The sequence below is a fragment of the Xiphophorus hellerii genome, chromosome 19 (genome assembly GCF_003331165.1).
Source record: "Xiphophorus hellerii strain 12219 chromosome 19, Xiphophorus_hellerii-4.1, whole genome shotgun sequence".
NCBI classification, from domain to species: Eukaryota; Metazoa; Chordata; class Actinopteri; order Cyprinodontiformes; family Poeciliidae; genus Xiphophorus; species Xiphophorus hellerii.
In genome coordinates, this window is record NC_045690.1 from 19,660,519 (window position 1) to 19,675,941 (window position 15,423).

At 40.3% G+C, this 15,423-nt stretch overlaps 1 protein-coding gene across 1 annotated transcript in view; it reads left to right on the forward strand.

The window, feature by feature from the left end:
• The first annotated feature begins 1,667 nt into the window (after positions 1-1,667).
• LOC116708498 (glutamate receptor ionotropic, NMDA 3B-like) overlaps positions 1,668-15,423 on the forward strand; it is a 121,144-nt gene continuing 107,388 nt past the window's right edge. The window contains exon 1 of the mRNA XM_032546363.1: positions 1,668-3,052. Within this exon, the coding sequence (XP_032402254.1) occupies positions 2,513-3,052 (540 nt within the window). The 5' untranslated portion in view covers positions 1,668-2,512. The remainder of the gene's footprint in view (positions 3,053-15,423) is intronic.

The following is a 15,423-nucleotide window of genomic DNA, read 5'->3' on the forward strand; positions in this document are numbered from 1 at the left end:
GCTGGGCTCCTTTATAGAAGAACAAAGATGATAGTCCATTCATGTTTTTTCACCGTAAAAAAGGGGGGAAATAGTAAATTTCGGTTGTGTTGAAAGACCTTTAGACAACTTACTGAGTTTAAAGATTGAAAGTACAAACTTATATTTTACTGCAGTAGCATTGTTTCACACTGACATTCAGAAAGAAACTGAAACTTAATCTAAGGACTGGTGTCTTAATTATTGCTACCTGCATTCCCCCTTTGCCAATAAGGCATCACTCAGGCTCCTATAACATTTTACAAGTTTAGATCTGTGTAGGAAGAGGGATCTTTGATTATTCCTCTTGCCACTGAGGAATAATCAAATGCCACTGATGGTTTTTCGGCTCAAGTTTTGGGTATCAGTTAGCTGCAATTAAAACACAACCAAAAATGAGTGGCGCTACTAAGTACTAGCAGAGCAGCCAAAAAAGATTAGTTGATCTCGGTCACAGAGTTTTGGTCCAAGAAGAATATTGCCAAAACAAAAGTTCACTGCAGAATATTGAAGGAATAATGTTACTGAAACAGAAACATGTGCTGAAGGCTACTTAAGCTGCTTTCCAATTCAGAGCTTAAATCTGCGATTCACACCTCAAGTGTTATGCCACACTCGCATTTGCGGCATTATAAAATGAATTTCACTCAAGTCACCCAGACTGCCATTTCCAGTTACTATTTGCAGTCTTGATTCTTGATTATTATGAGGGACACATCTTGTACTTTCTACTGAAAAGACAGTGATTTTTTTTTCTATCTTTAATGGATTTGGAACATTTAAAAATGATTTTGTACCTATAATTATTAAGAGCAACTATCATAATTTGCTTTGCTTGAATGATTACATGTTTGACATTTTGAATCATTTTTAAAACTGGTTTGTTTAAAATTATAATTCACATGCTTAGGGTATATTTTCAAATGATTTTTGGATGGAATAAAGACCTTGGATCATACTTCTAACATTTTGTGTCAGAATATCTAATATCAGGGTTTGTCACCAAGGGCAAAACATTACGTAGTCCAACACCTCATCCTGAATGTCTTGTGATATCAGAGGTGGGAGAAAGTCATTGTTTTTGCAAGTAATTGCTTTCAAATCTTTCAAGACTAGAGTCGAGACACGTAAGTGCCAAGTCGAGTGATGTCCATGTTTGGAGTAGAGTCCACGTCCTAAACTATAAAATTCAAGTCTTACCTTAATCATATGAAGCTTATTTTGAAATAAAGATGTAGTTATTAAAGGGTGCGTGATTGGTGCAGTAGGAGTTTGTCCATCAAGGTTTGGACTTGAGAATACAGGAAATGTCGCCGGCCGGTGCTGCTGTCAGAGCGAGGAGGGGGGACGGGATAGTAGCGTAACAGAGGGTATTTGACTAAACCACCGTAAACGCGGTGAGGGAGAGAAGCTAACGTGAGAGCGGGGGGGACAATACGGAATATTTACGAGAAAATACTAATACGTTAGCACGACGGGAGAGGGAGGTAAAACACGGTAGTTTCCCGGAAGAAATGGGAGACTTGACAGGTATGAGTTCGTCCTCAAAGGCTAAGATCCAGTTGAAAAAGAAAAAAAAAAACAAAAAAACGTTTTTGCATTGATAATAAGAAACTAGTACAAACTCCAAGGGTTACATAGAGGTACAGTTAGCAGCTCTGTTGCCTTGCAGCAAGAACGTCCTGGGTTCGAACCCTAGGCCCGGGGTCTTTCTGCTTGGAGTTTGAATATTCTCCCTGCGCATGCGTCAGGTTTTTCCGGTTTCACTTCCCCGGCTTCCTCCCGCAGTCCAAAAACATGACTGATTCGGTTAATCTAAATATCTTTTAGGCGTGAGGGGGTGTGCGTACATGTTGTACGGCCTGAGTGTCTCTGTGACGGACTGGCGACCTGTCCAGGGTGTGTCCTGAATTGTGCCCGTATAAAAAGACATGTTCAACATTCCAGACTTTATATTAAATAGTACAGCATGATTCACAGACTAATTATTATCAGGAAATGTATCCGGCTCGGCTGCTTGCATTAAATTTAGAGTGGAAAACCTGAAAAAGCGGAAGATGTTACTCAACGAATTTTCATTAAAATTCACCAAGAGGCAAGCTCCGTGAGAGGTTAGGTTATTGGCGGGCAGGCGCATGGACACACACACACAGGCACACCCCCGCACACACAGACACACACACACGCCTACATGCACACAAACTTCACAGCTGGTGTGCCTTCCTCCAGCAGAGACTGACAGAAGCAGGGCGACCGCTTTAAGCTGCGAGCGCTCATCTCTCCTCTCCACCACCGGCGCGTCTTTCACTGTTCTCATGAAAAACTTTGAAGGGGTAAGGGGCGAAATGTGCAAGAAAATCGTTTAGGAAAAAGAAGAAAAAGAAAAAGAAAGATCAAGTCCGAGAAGAGCGGTGGAGCCGGGAGAAAGAGGGAGCTATGCCATCTCCCGCCGAGCGGAGCCCAGTCCTCCTCAGTTGCGTGTCGGATCTACAGCATGGTGTCTCTTTCTGGACTCTGGAGCCGCTGCCTCGCCCCGGGGAGAACCCGTCTCCTTTTCATCTCTGTCAGAGTGCTTCCGCTACTGCTTCTCCTCCTGCTGACTCCCTTCTCCTCTGCCGAGACCTGCTTCCCTCACCCGGCGCCCTGCCACATCTTGGCACGGATCGGACACACCGTGCGCCTCGGTGCGCTCCTGCCGACCCGCCAGCCGGCGCGGATACAGAACGCGCTCAACCGCGCCCTGGCGAGCATCCGGCACCAGAGCAGCGGGACGGACTCCACCACCGCTTCCGCCCAGCCGGCCCCTCTGCTGCCCTACAACCTGACCCTGGAGATGGTGGTGCGGTCGCCGGCGGGGTGGGACCCGGAGTCGTTGTCCCACAGCGCCTGTCAGGACCTGGTGATCAGAGGCGTGACAGCCGTGCTCGCCTTTCCACGCTCCAGGGAGGAGCTGATCCAGGTGGAGTTCCTCTCCTCTTTCTTGGAGATTCCCTTCGTGTCCATCCTGGAGGACACGGAACCCCTTGTCACTAAGGTAAGATCAGTCCCAGCAGCATATTGTAAACATCGTGGTAATTGTGCTTCGTTTGCGCCTAAAAAAAAGCAACAACCCATGCCTTAACATTTCTACCCCCGCCCCCTCTCACCACCACCATTAAACTTGTGCCTTATAACTGGGATGACACTCAGCAAAGAATCTGCCTGATCCTGTCGCTTGTGGCAGGGATTTTGAGTTTAAGCTGCTGCAAAAACCAGCCAGATATTCAGGGGCTATAGCGTCGAGCAAATGAACAGTTTAAGGGAAAGTAATTGTAACAGGGATAATGAGGGTAATTATCCCTGTGCCTAATCTAAAGAATGATTAAAACAATTGTGTTAGGGAACCAAAAAAACAATCAAAAATGCTGCAGAGTTAATTGCAACAGTAGGCAACAGTCTTCAGACTCCAATCTCTGTTGTTAGATTCCTTGTTTTAGAAAACTCTGATGTTCAGATTGATTTTGGTTGAGCAGCTTGGTGGACCTGGAGGCCCACAACATGTTTAATATCTGATGGAGCAGAATTTGTGAAGACAGAACCCTCAAGGCAAATACAAGATGATTATCCCCCCCCCCCCCCAACTCCTTAAGCCTTATTCTTTATTTTTGTGAAAGTGCGAACACAGAGATGGTGAGAACAGTTATTTGTGCTTGTTTGAAAATCTTTTTTTCTTTAAGCACCTTTCAGAAGGAATTCAACCAGTTGTGATGGTGATAGATAGTCGTTTTGGACAGATGTTGCTCCTGGACTGTGTGTGATCAAATATTTCCACTTTTTTTGTGTCTCTTCTTCTTGTCTTTTTGGAAAGACAAAGAAAGAAAAAAAAAAGTAGCTGGGCAATAAATGTGTTGTTTCAGTACTTCTAACAGCAATAAGAGCTGCTTGCCTGTTAGCGTTTCCAGCGAGTTCCATCCCATTCCCAAGCAAGCAGCCAGCATCATCTGTCGCATACATATTTGACTTTATGCAATAAAGACAAAATGCGTGAAAGAGGGTTATATACTGTATATATATATATATATATATATATATATATATATATATATATAAAACCCTCACACACAGGTCTGAGAATCTGAAAGAAGAGCCAGAGGAGGTGACCTTTTTGACTTTGACGCAGCAAGCGTGAAAAAAAAAAAAAAAAAGGTGCTCTGATCAGATGAGACCATATTTGAACTTTTTCTTTGCCACATGATAAGTCATGTGCAAACTTATCACCATGCATTGTGTTTTCCATGCATGGAAAACACAATGCATGGTTTTAGCCATTGTAAAACATGGTGGCGGTTGCATCATGCTGTAGGCATGTTTTCTTTTCTTTTTTTTAAGGCAGAGTAGCTGCTTAGAGAACATTGAAATATGAACGGAGGTAGATACAAGGAAAGCTGCAGAAGACTTGAAGACCAAGGCGACGGTTATGTTAGTATTCATTAGAGCAGTAAGAGCGAGTCGCCTGCCAGCGTTTCCAGTGGTATCCGCCTCGATCCAGCCAAGCAGCCAGCTGCATCTCGTCTCCACACCTATTTGTTTGTGTGCGCGCTGTTGCACGGCGGCGAGCTCGAACACCCAAAGCCAATCTGTGCGTGTGTGTGTGTGTATGTGTGGAAGGGGAACTTCCAACTTTCGCAGAGATCTGTTTAAGAGAGGAGGCGCCTTCACTAAATGGTCATGAAAAGTTAAAAGGACGGGGAAGAAGAAGAAGAAAAAAAATGGTGGCATAATCCACAGTTTTCAAACCCTTCTCTGAGTCATGCATTCTTGTCAACAATGTTATGGTTACTTAATCTCAATAGAGCCAACATCAGTGAGAAGCCAAACCACTTGACGAATGGCTTGAAAATGCAAAGAGATAAGCGAGCGAGAGAAGGAGGAGAGAGCAGATATGAGGTTTTTGGGTTTTTTTTTTTTTTTTTTCTTGAGCTGTGGGAGGCTGGGAGAACAGAGTTGTGCCAAGCAGGCAGGCTGTAGAAATAATAATAACTAAAAAAAAAAACTCCTCTGTGTCCTGATGGCTCAACTTTCAACACTTTTAGCCATTATTTCATGCATTGTGTTGAAATCGATCACTGTTTTTGGTCTTCTTTCATGCTTAAGAGAAAAGTCTTTTAGCTTTTCACTAAATTCAACCATCCCTTTCTTATTTGAAGTCTGGAGTGTATTAGATTATTGCAGGATTTCAGTTTAACTTTTGTTGACTTAAATACAATGTTTGTGAAAGATGCTACAAAAGCAGGTGGTTGGTGTAAAAAATAAAAATGTTGATGAATGTGTTACTTTAAAAATATCCAGTAGTATGTGTTTGCGGCAACACGGAAAAACGGGATTTCACAAAAAGCACTCCGCTGAGGAAAATGACAGCAGATTTTCCCTATGTAAACCCCTATTGGAAAAAAAAAAAAAAACAAACAAAAAACAATAATGGTTTCACTTTACTGCTATTAAGCCAAAGACTATATACCATTTCATAGCACAATCAAAAGTGCTGTTTGTATAAAACATCGCCTAAAAGAAATTTGTCTTTACATTTTGACACCTTGAAAATAGGCCTCTGTCTCTTTAAGAAGCTCCTGTTCTTCCCGACACCCCAGCCTCAGCACGTCATTGCTTGTGAGCAACTATTTATGCAACATGAATGGCTGCCATTCAAGGATTTCTTAAACATGCATGAAAGACTCAAAGCAACACCTCTGATATGTTTTTGATGAGTAAAGAACATCATAATACATCATAAAAAGCTGAATAAGTCGATTTTACATAATTCCCAAAACAATTGTCATAGCACGTAGTTCCCCTAAAATTCCCATCAAAAACAATGACATGTAGCGCATATTTAGATTACACACCTTTAGCAACAGAATTATTCTAAGACAACTAAATTGCTCTTTCCAAAAAATAATGATATGTTTTTATTACTCTGGGTCCTAAACAGCTAAATCTTTAGCTTCTTGGTTAGCAGAAAAAAAATCTGTTTTATGCGTGAGCATAAAAGGCAAAATAGTTTAATCCAACTGCCAAAATATATTATTGGCAAGGAGAGTTTGAATCCATTGCAATTATAGCACCCCAAAGTTTATTGTTATCTAGATAAATCCCTATGCTCATAACAGCAATTTGTTTTCCCAGAAGCGATAAACAATTGGATAATTCCCTAACCTGAATAGACTGGATGCATGGTAGGACTAATTTGTAGGATTGGGCTTATTATAAATCATGGCAATTATTTTTGGCAGATGTAGCAGATGATGCAACAGCTCTTCAGAAATATAGTCAGGACTTAAAAATTATCTTAATTAAATGTGTTAACCACACTATATATATATATTTTTTTTTTCTACAACAGCAACAAATAATTGTTGGAGATTTTCCATAACAACATCTAGTCATTCCAGTCTGCTCTGTCTCATCCACATATGCGTTTCTTTTGCCAAATTTTTCTAAAATCTATTCAGCGAACACTAGCAAGCTGTACACAATACAAATAAACGCTATTAAAGAAGGAATTCGATTAAAGACGGGTCAATAAACGATCAAAAGAGCTGTGATCTGTTGTCCCACGCCTTTTGTGATGTCACCAGAGTCATGTGCAAACTTATTTGTTGAGAGGGTAGAGTTACATTACAGGAACAAAACGGCAACAGAAATCTGAAAAAACTAATCGAAACACATTGTTCTATTGGTGACAGACTACATCCAAATGGAGTTACGTTTTTTCCTCATCAAAGTTTGGTTTGTTGCTTTAACTTTAAAAAGCCTCTGAAAATCGGTGGGTCTAGTCGCACTTTCCAAACATGTCCGTGTTGCTTGAGAACATCCACATAATTTAGGGAAATTACGACGAGGCATTGTTTTGGGACCTTAAACAATATGAACTGCAGCAGGATGGTCAGAGCACCTCTACAGAAAGGGAGCAATGTGTTCTGAGCAAACAGAGACAGCAAGGAAGGTGGGGAAGGTCCTCAGACACACAAACACGCAAAGGGCAGTGATAAGTGGGTTAGGTCAATAGGGAGGCATATTGTTAGCCTGTACAAACAGGGTACAGCACACTGGTTTCGCAGTGAAGCAGGAGGTACGATTTTAATTAAAAATGCAATTTACATTGTAGCATCAGCAGACAGGAGTGCTCCCCAGAGAGGGGGTAGGAGGGCTGGAGAAAACAGAGGCAAAACAAATGGTTCTGCCAGAGAATGTGCTGGATCTGTCACCAATTGATCCAAATGAGGAGGTGTTTTTGTGTTTGTTTATGAAAACAAAATCTATCCCCCTGGGTTTTAACAATTGGGGAGTTTTACGTGACAATGGGAAGAAATGAGAGGGAGGGGGGGCAGGAAGAGAAACTGGATATTTGGACATGGTGCTCCCTGAATGTATCCAGATAGAAGTATTCGATTGTTTGTTCACTGTTATCGCTTTAAGGAGTTTGTTGAAACAAATTAGTTTTTGTTCATTTCATCACATGGTTTTCTTCTGTTTGATTAGAAAAAAAACTAAACTGTTTTCACCTCAACAAATGTAAAAGCGTTTTATTTGGACTTTCGTGCAGACAAAGTATTACATAATCGTGAAGTTGCATGGTTTTCAATCTTTTTCACAAATGGCAAAACTGAAAAATGTCACTTGTCATTTGTGTTCGGCCCCCTTCAGTCAGTACTTGGGGGGGAAAAACAAGTTTCTCTGTAATAACAGGAAAAAGTCTTAGTTCCTCTTTGCAGAAAATCTCAACATCAGTTAATTTGAGTTAAAAGTAGAAAAAAAGACATAATTATTATTTTTAGGGTCTGCATGTAAATACCAAATCGTTTAAAATATGACAAAGTATTTATTTTTCAAATGTGAAGCATTATATGAAAGAATAAACACAAAATCAACACTATAGTATGCTTGAACAATCTCTAGAAATCAAAGTACAACTCAGAACTGAAAGTACAAAACGTGCAGGAATGTGTAGATTATGTTAAAAATAAAAAAGGCATAAATAGGAAATAATATTAAAATTACTTAGGAATATTAACAAATTTGCTCACATGTATATTTAATGGTTTTATTGGCTCTAGTGGCCTTTATTTGATGGTAGTGTGACAGGAAAGAGGGTAATGAGAAAGGGGGAAGACATGTGGCAAATGTCACCAGGCCGGGAATCGAACCTGCGACCGCCGCCATGAGTCTCTGGTAAACGGGTGATATCTATCGCCTTGACGCTGGTGGATGTCTGGCCAAGGTCTGCTGCTTTGGTAGAGAAAAATCTTAGCCGTATTTTCTTATTGACCTGAAAGCCTGATCACCTCTTTACCCTGAAAACATACCCGTGCTGAATAAAGAAGAACAACCTCAAATGGATGCCACATGCTACAGTCCAAGCTGCTTTTTGCAATATGCATATTATTGTTGCCAAGTTGTGAAGACACGACGCAGCTGTAGCTCTTTGTCCTTGAATCCAAAGAGTTCCCTCGCAAATTAACTATCTTTTTTTTGTTTGTTTGTTTACTGGTCCTGCCGCTGTCACCCCATGTGCTGGTCATTTTACCCTTTGACCAAATTTATTCCTCTTCAGTTTTGGGTTCATGCCCGACTTTTTTCAAGTCCAAAATGATGCCGAGTTATGTTTCGTACCAACCACACATAAATTCGTTCTAGCCAGGGGGGATGTTTCATCACTCCTCCTTCCCCTGTCTTATGTACTTGTTCTGACTTTGAAAGCACAACCGCACAACGCATGCGAGTTCGGGCTTTGAAGAAGGTTGAAACAAGCAGGAGAACATACTCACAAAGTGGAGTATCTTAAATATCTGGTATTGTTTTGACAATTGCATTGGTTTTGCGATGATCAAAATCTAAATTGAACAATGTATGTCCAGTTAATTCCACAGCCTTCATGGCTGTGTCCGGAAACGTGTGGCTTGCTAAAGATTCCCAGCTGGATTGCCATCGAGAATTTCATTGGGTGATTATGGGTTTTGCACAATAAATGACATTGCGGTTTGTAGTTACAATGCGACACATTTGACATCACTGTGAAAAAGCTCAGATGGTTTTTCGCTCTTTGTTGCGAGCTTTACACTGATAAAATTAGCTTTAAGTTGAAGTCTTGCAGAAAACAACTTTCTTCTTCCGAGACGCTCCTGTTTTGTCAAGATAAAAGTCTTAAACACAAACTGTTTTGCATGAAACTTTCTTGAGATAAAAATGAAAAAAAAAAAAAAGATTTCCATTGAAAGACAGAGAGGACATCCTCTAACCTGTTGCTGATGTAGGGGAATGGAAGAGGTTTTTTTGTTGTGTTTTTTTTGCCATAACCCTTTTATGAATGAAATCTGCTCAGAATTATTCTGGTATTACTTGAGACTGTTGTTTCACCCGCAGGCAAAACTCAAATCCCAAAATAAACCAAATGTGGAAAAGTGCTTGATATCATTAAAGAGACTTGCAAAATCTCTTCCACCCAGCGGCCATCTTAACACTAATAATGAAAAAAAGAAGCTTGAAGGCGTTTGTGAAAATTGAGCCAGAAATGTCTTGTTCTTGTTTGCTGGTAATTATACCCCCCTGCCGGACGGAGGACAGGGAAATTCCGACTTGCCGAGGTGAAAGCTTTACAGAAACTGGAATCGGCCCTGAAGAAGAAGCATCGACATCTTAACAAAACATGCCAAATACCTGCGGAAGAATTGATTGTTTTTGCATCTTTCTCCTATATCACCACATGAAGTTTGGTTTATCTCTGCCGCTCTGACCGAACAGAAGGAAAGGGGACAGAGGAACAAAAAAAAGAGATGGAGACGGAGCTCGGCTGTCCATCTGTATCATCCAGTCTCTCTCTCTGCTTCATCAGAAATTGCTGTGGGACTATACGTGATGCATCTCGGCGAGGAAACGCTCATTGCTCCCTCCCTACTTAGGCTAATTAGAACCACAGTGTGACCCCTGACGGTAAATCTCCTTTGTCCATCTTTAGCAGGCATGGAAAGGGAGGAAAGAGAGAACGAAGAGAGAAGTGTGAGGAAAAAAAATGAAAATGAGATTCAAATTCCCATTAGCTCCATTATGGGCATATGTGCCAATGATCTGCCGGTTGTAAGCTTTGATACGTGATCTGAAACAGTGAGTAAAAGCAAGAAATAACTCTAAAAAGGGTCTTATTTTTGTTTTTAGGTTGATTTTACATTCATTTGTCAGTGCGTGTTGAAAATTGCTAAACAGTTCTTAATAAACTGACAGGCGACAAACGTAATTGAAAATGAACATTCATGCATTATTAACGCGGCTCGCCTTTTTCAAAGCCCGGCCTCGGCAAGACAATCCCAGATTTGCTGATAAAAATCGCTGAAGTGATTTTGTGGATCATGATTTCTATTTCGGAAATGTATTAGCGGCTCGAAGTGAAGGAAATGGTTTCTGCCGAATCCCAAATGTGATTAGGTGAGAGCGTCGGCGTGGCGCAAGTTCATTATTTGTTAGTCTCTGCAGTGGAAGCTGTGTTCCCGCGACTCACTTCTGCTCCCAACCTGCTTGTCATGCTGCTGAAATCCAACCCTGAAATGTTTTTTTTCATAAAGTAAAATTTATAGGTCTCTATTTCAGGGTCTAATTTGTATAACAAGGACTAAGAAATGACTGGCTGTATTTAACGCTGATAAAAACACAGCTGCATTAAAGTGTTTGCATGAGAAAAGACTGTAAAATTTAATCACAGACCTCCAGAAACTCTTTTTTTTTTCTTGGAGGTTTGTTGTCCTTCTGCAGATTCAGACAATGCTGCTTTTTCCCCCACCAATTATGAATAACAATGTTTTTTTTTCCTCTCTTTGTAGTTCAGTTGCCCCTTTTTCATCCATATGAAGTTTCACATTTGAATATATCCACTAAAAAAACAGAGGAGGGTTTTATTTTTGCTTCGGAAATTGGTGTCCCTGTAGGGCCTCGCAGAACTATCCATATCCGTAACGCATTTCCACATCGTCTCACTTTACACACCACAAACTTCATTGTGTTTCGTTGGAATTTTACATGATAAACAAAGACAAATCAGTGCAACTTTGCACTAAGTGGGAGAAGACTGTGGTTTTACTTTTTTAAAAATTAATATAAATGATGTATTTCTATGCACTCCCTCCGCGATGGACTGGCGACCTGTCCAGGGTGTACCCTGCGCTGGTCTTCTTCAGAGATATTCGTGTTGTTTCCTTCAGTAGTTCTTGGTGCAGCGCCACCAGAGGCGAGGAGGTGAACAGGTTTCTCTATTAGCTTGGATCGTTTGACACAGTGCGGTGTGAAAGCGGTCCACGGCAGCTGAAAATGTAGCAAATGTTGCAATTTTGCTTCCCAATTGAATCGAGTCTGCTCGACTATTGTGTGAAAACGCCCCGAGTTAGTTCCTTCAAAGGTTTTTGTTGGAGAACGTCAGTGAAGTGACACCAAGGAACTTACCAGAAAAACCAGGGAGAAAGTTGGAAAAGTTTTAAGCAAGGTTTTTTTTTAGAATATCTCCAGCCTTTAAACATCTCACTGAGCACTGTTCAGTCCTCTGCAGTATGGTCGGTTTGTCTATAATATGCCTCCGTGAGAGCTAGAAGTGAAGACTGCGATAGACAGGCTTAGATGAATAAAAAGAGGATTTTATTACACACAAACCCATTTTACAGACCGACGCACATGATCTAGAGCAAACGAGTGTTTGTCCAAAAAAAGCTATAGTCACACCGTCTGTTTATAGCAGGCAGCACACCTACAGCTTTGCAACTTGTCGCAGCTGCGTCCATACATGCAATGTATGACCTTCATCATCATTCATAGACAGATTTGTTTCTGGCTCAGGTGAGCCTTTCTTGTCATCCCAGGACACAGGAGTGAACTCGGCATTAACTAACACACAAATGTAAGCCTGTTAATACATCATTTGTGTAAATTGAATTGTCTATGAGATAATACGACCTTGACGTATGATGATGGGACTCGATGTGCTTTCAGACACCGTTATCAAATAAAATCAAGAGTATGTTACTGCTGTAAACTCAGTAACTTTACCTAAACTGACTGACTCAGAGAAGCATCCAAGACGTCCACTGTAACTTTGGAGGAGCTGCAAAGATCCACAAATCAAGTGGGAGAACGTGTTCTCAAGAAACCTCAAATTCATGTCACCTACAATCTGGCCTTTATAGAACAGTGGCAAGGTGGCAATTCTTCATTAAAAACATGTTACCAGCCATGTAGCAGACTCTCTACATGAACTACATCCAAAACCAAACCAGATATAAGTTGTTGAACAAGATATAAGTAGAATTAAAACACTTTCTAGATCAAGAAAATGGAAAACAGTCAACCCTACCCAAACATTTTTTTATGAATTCTATCTTTTTTTTTTTAAAAAAAAAAAGGTCAGTTGTGCAAGAGTCTTTTTATGTTTTGGATCTATGACTCACATATCCCTTTTTGCACAAAGATCAGACTACTATTCACAAGTTTGTGAGTTGTTGAGGATCAGAAGTTAAAAAAGAATATTTAATGGAATAAAATGAACAGAGAAACCAGCGTGAGAATAGCAATAATAATCTGAGATTGTTTGACTGAAACTGCGGAGTATATATGCTACAAACCTGATGACTGGATGCAACACAGGTGAGTAAGTGATGGAAATCAGGTGTGAAGAAACTGAGGGAAAAGTGATACTAGAGATCTGGAAAACAGGAACAAATGAAACACAAGAAGGAACAAAAATAATCAAAACAGATTGTTACAACTATTTTTATTTCACAAAAAACTGTCCGTTTACTGGGTTGTCCAGCATGTAAATATTTTTTTGTTAAATTTATTCATTTTGGTGTTTTTGATTTTTATTTAAGTCAGACCTTCAGTGGCCTTCAGATGTTGTCAATTTAATTATTTTGGTCCATTTTGCAAAAAGTTTAAACACCAGGGCTCTAAACATACAGCCAGAACAACTATGCAGTGGTATATACTGTAAATGAAAGTATTTTCCCTGTACAGTATACTCCATTCACTCCAAACTGAAATCCGATTGAGAAATCCACCGATTTTCCCTCCAGTCTTGCTAAGATTGAGCAATTTTGCTCAGGAAAATGAGCAAAATGTTCAGTTGTGCAAATCTAGTAGAGACCACGGTGTGACTTGCATAATGACTTGCAGCTGCAGTGAAAAGTGGTTCTACAGTGTATTAACTCAAAAGGGCTGGATACAAACGCACAACTCATATTTTGCATTTTGTACTTTTAAAAGTTCTGAAAAAAATAATAACCCTTTCCCTTCCATATCGTAATAATGTTGTACTTTGTGGCGTGTAGCATAAAATCCCCCAAAATGCACTGCAGTTTGTAGTTATGTTTGACAAACCTGAAGGGACGCAAACACTTTGGCAAGGTTCCGCGTTCTGCTATCTTTACCTTTATGTATAAAAGTGTGTTTTGCCTAAAATGTTTTGATTTGACTCTGTAATTGAGATCATTTGACTCCCTAAACTTTAAAATCAATCCCGGTAAAAGCAGTCGCTGAATACCAAAGCAGCAAATCTCTTGATGTCATTGTCCCTAAAACTAAAATGCAACAACACACTTATATAGCTATACATGCATGCATTATTCATTAGGTTTTTACCATTTAAAACAACCTTTGGCATTCCTCTGGCTCGCTCTCCTCTGCTATCTTTCCATCCTGCTTTCTTTCATTAAATCACAGCTTCCTTTTAATGGCATACCTCGTTCTGCTTAGCAAAATGAAGATTAGTACAGTAAAAAACCCAATTTGTGACTTTGAATGAAATTACATTTTAATCCAGGGACCCTGCTGAATAATACACATTGTGGCTTGGAGCTAGCCCCACTCCCACAGCACACACATACACGCGCGCACGCCAACCCACAGATGCGTTTCCCACAGATGCATCCCCGTGCTGAGTGTCTGCTATGTGTTCACTAAAGGTTATTAAGCCTAATGAGGCTTTACAGGGCCTCACTGCCTTTAGTGTTTTCTTAGGGATGAAGGAGGGATTTGTGCCCCAGCCACAGTGGAATAAAGGAAAGAGAGTGGCACAAAAGTTGCACCAAGCCTGTGTGCTACGGGCAAGCTGGCAGTTTGAGACGAGCGAGGCCACTTTATGCAAACAGCTCAAAGCTTTATTTTTTTTATTTTTTTCTTTATTAGCGTTGTGATGACAGTCAGGCCCAGTCTTGACTGAGCCTGATTAATTGAGCAGAGCAGAAAACAGTGGAGTATGTGATACCTAAAGGAGTGTGTGAGTCTGTTTAGCATTTGAGTTAGTGTTCCAATATTTGGCTTATGCTTGGTGTTTGTTTTTGCCTCGGGTAAAGCAATTGTCTCCAGTAATCCCAAACTAATTTTGTGTTTCGCTGTAGAGCTGGAGAAACAAACAAACAAAAAAAAAGTGAATGAAGTACACCAGTGATGGAGATAGAGAGGCAAGGTAAATAAGGACTTTTTGTGCATCAGCTAGAAATCAAGTTGTAGTATAAAAGCTGCAGTAGATAGCTTTTATAAAAATGTGTGTTTTTTTTAAATACTTATTATTAAAGCTGTCACCATGTCATGACAGATAATCTGTGGAAAACCGTTTATCTGCCATCATTGGTGGCCCTGCTAGCTATGTTGTAGCCTTGCAGAGAGCAAGGGGGGGGGAGGATGTGAGCAGCATGTAGACAAGGGTGATTGACAGCGCTGAGACCTCCTGGCTCTGATTGGTTGTTTCTGACCAAGCTGTGTACTTCTATAGAAACACAGGGAGAAGGCAGAAGAGCTTGAGCTTTTTCACAGATGATCTTTCCCATACCATACTGTCACGACATAGTGACAATTTTAATAAATGTGTAAAACATTTTTTTTTTTTTTATAAAAGTTACCCGCAGCTTTAAGGTTGTTAAAATAAAAAATAAAAAATCATAATAATGAGAGGCTCATAAAGGCTGAAAGGACTTTAAAGGCAGGATCAATAGATGAAGAGAAGCAGGAATCGGGCGTTTGGAGTTATGGGAAGCTTGGGTTAAGTGGGAATAGCACTAAACGTTAAAAAGAAAACTTTAAAAAAAATCAAACATCTGAAGAATAGAAGAAAGATTTATCAGAGTTAAAGTTAAGCTAACACATAGCATAGACATAGATCAAGGCAGAAAAAGCCAGGATGTTGGAGCAAAGGGTTGGATCAAGAAAGAGAAAATAGAAGGACTGAGTGGGAGGCGAAATGGAAAGGAGGGATTGAGAGAAGGGCCAGAGATAAAAGCTGGGGCTAGAAAAAGACAGCAGGAACAAAAGGTTAGTGGTATGAATCTGTTCTTATCCAACAGAGCACACTACTTTGTAATACAGTGTACTTTAAAACCCAACCAGTGTTGTTTTCTTAAA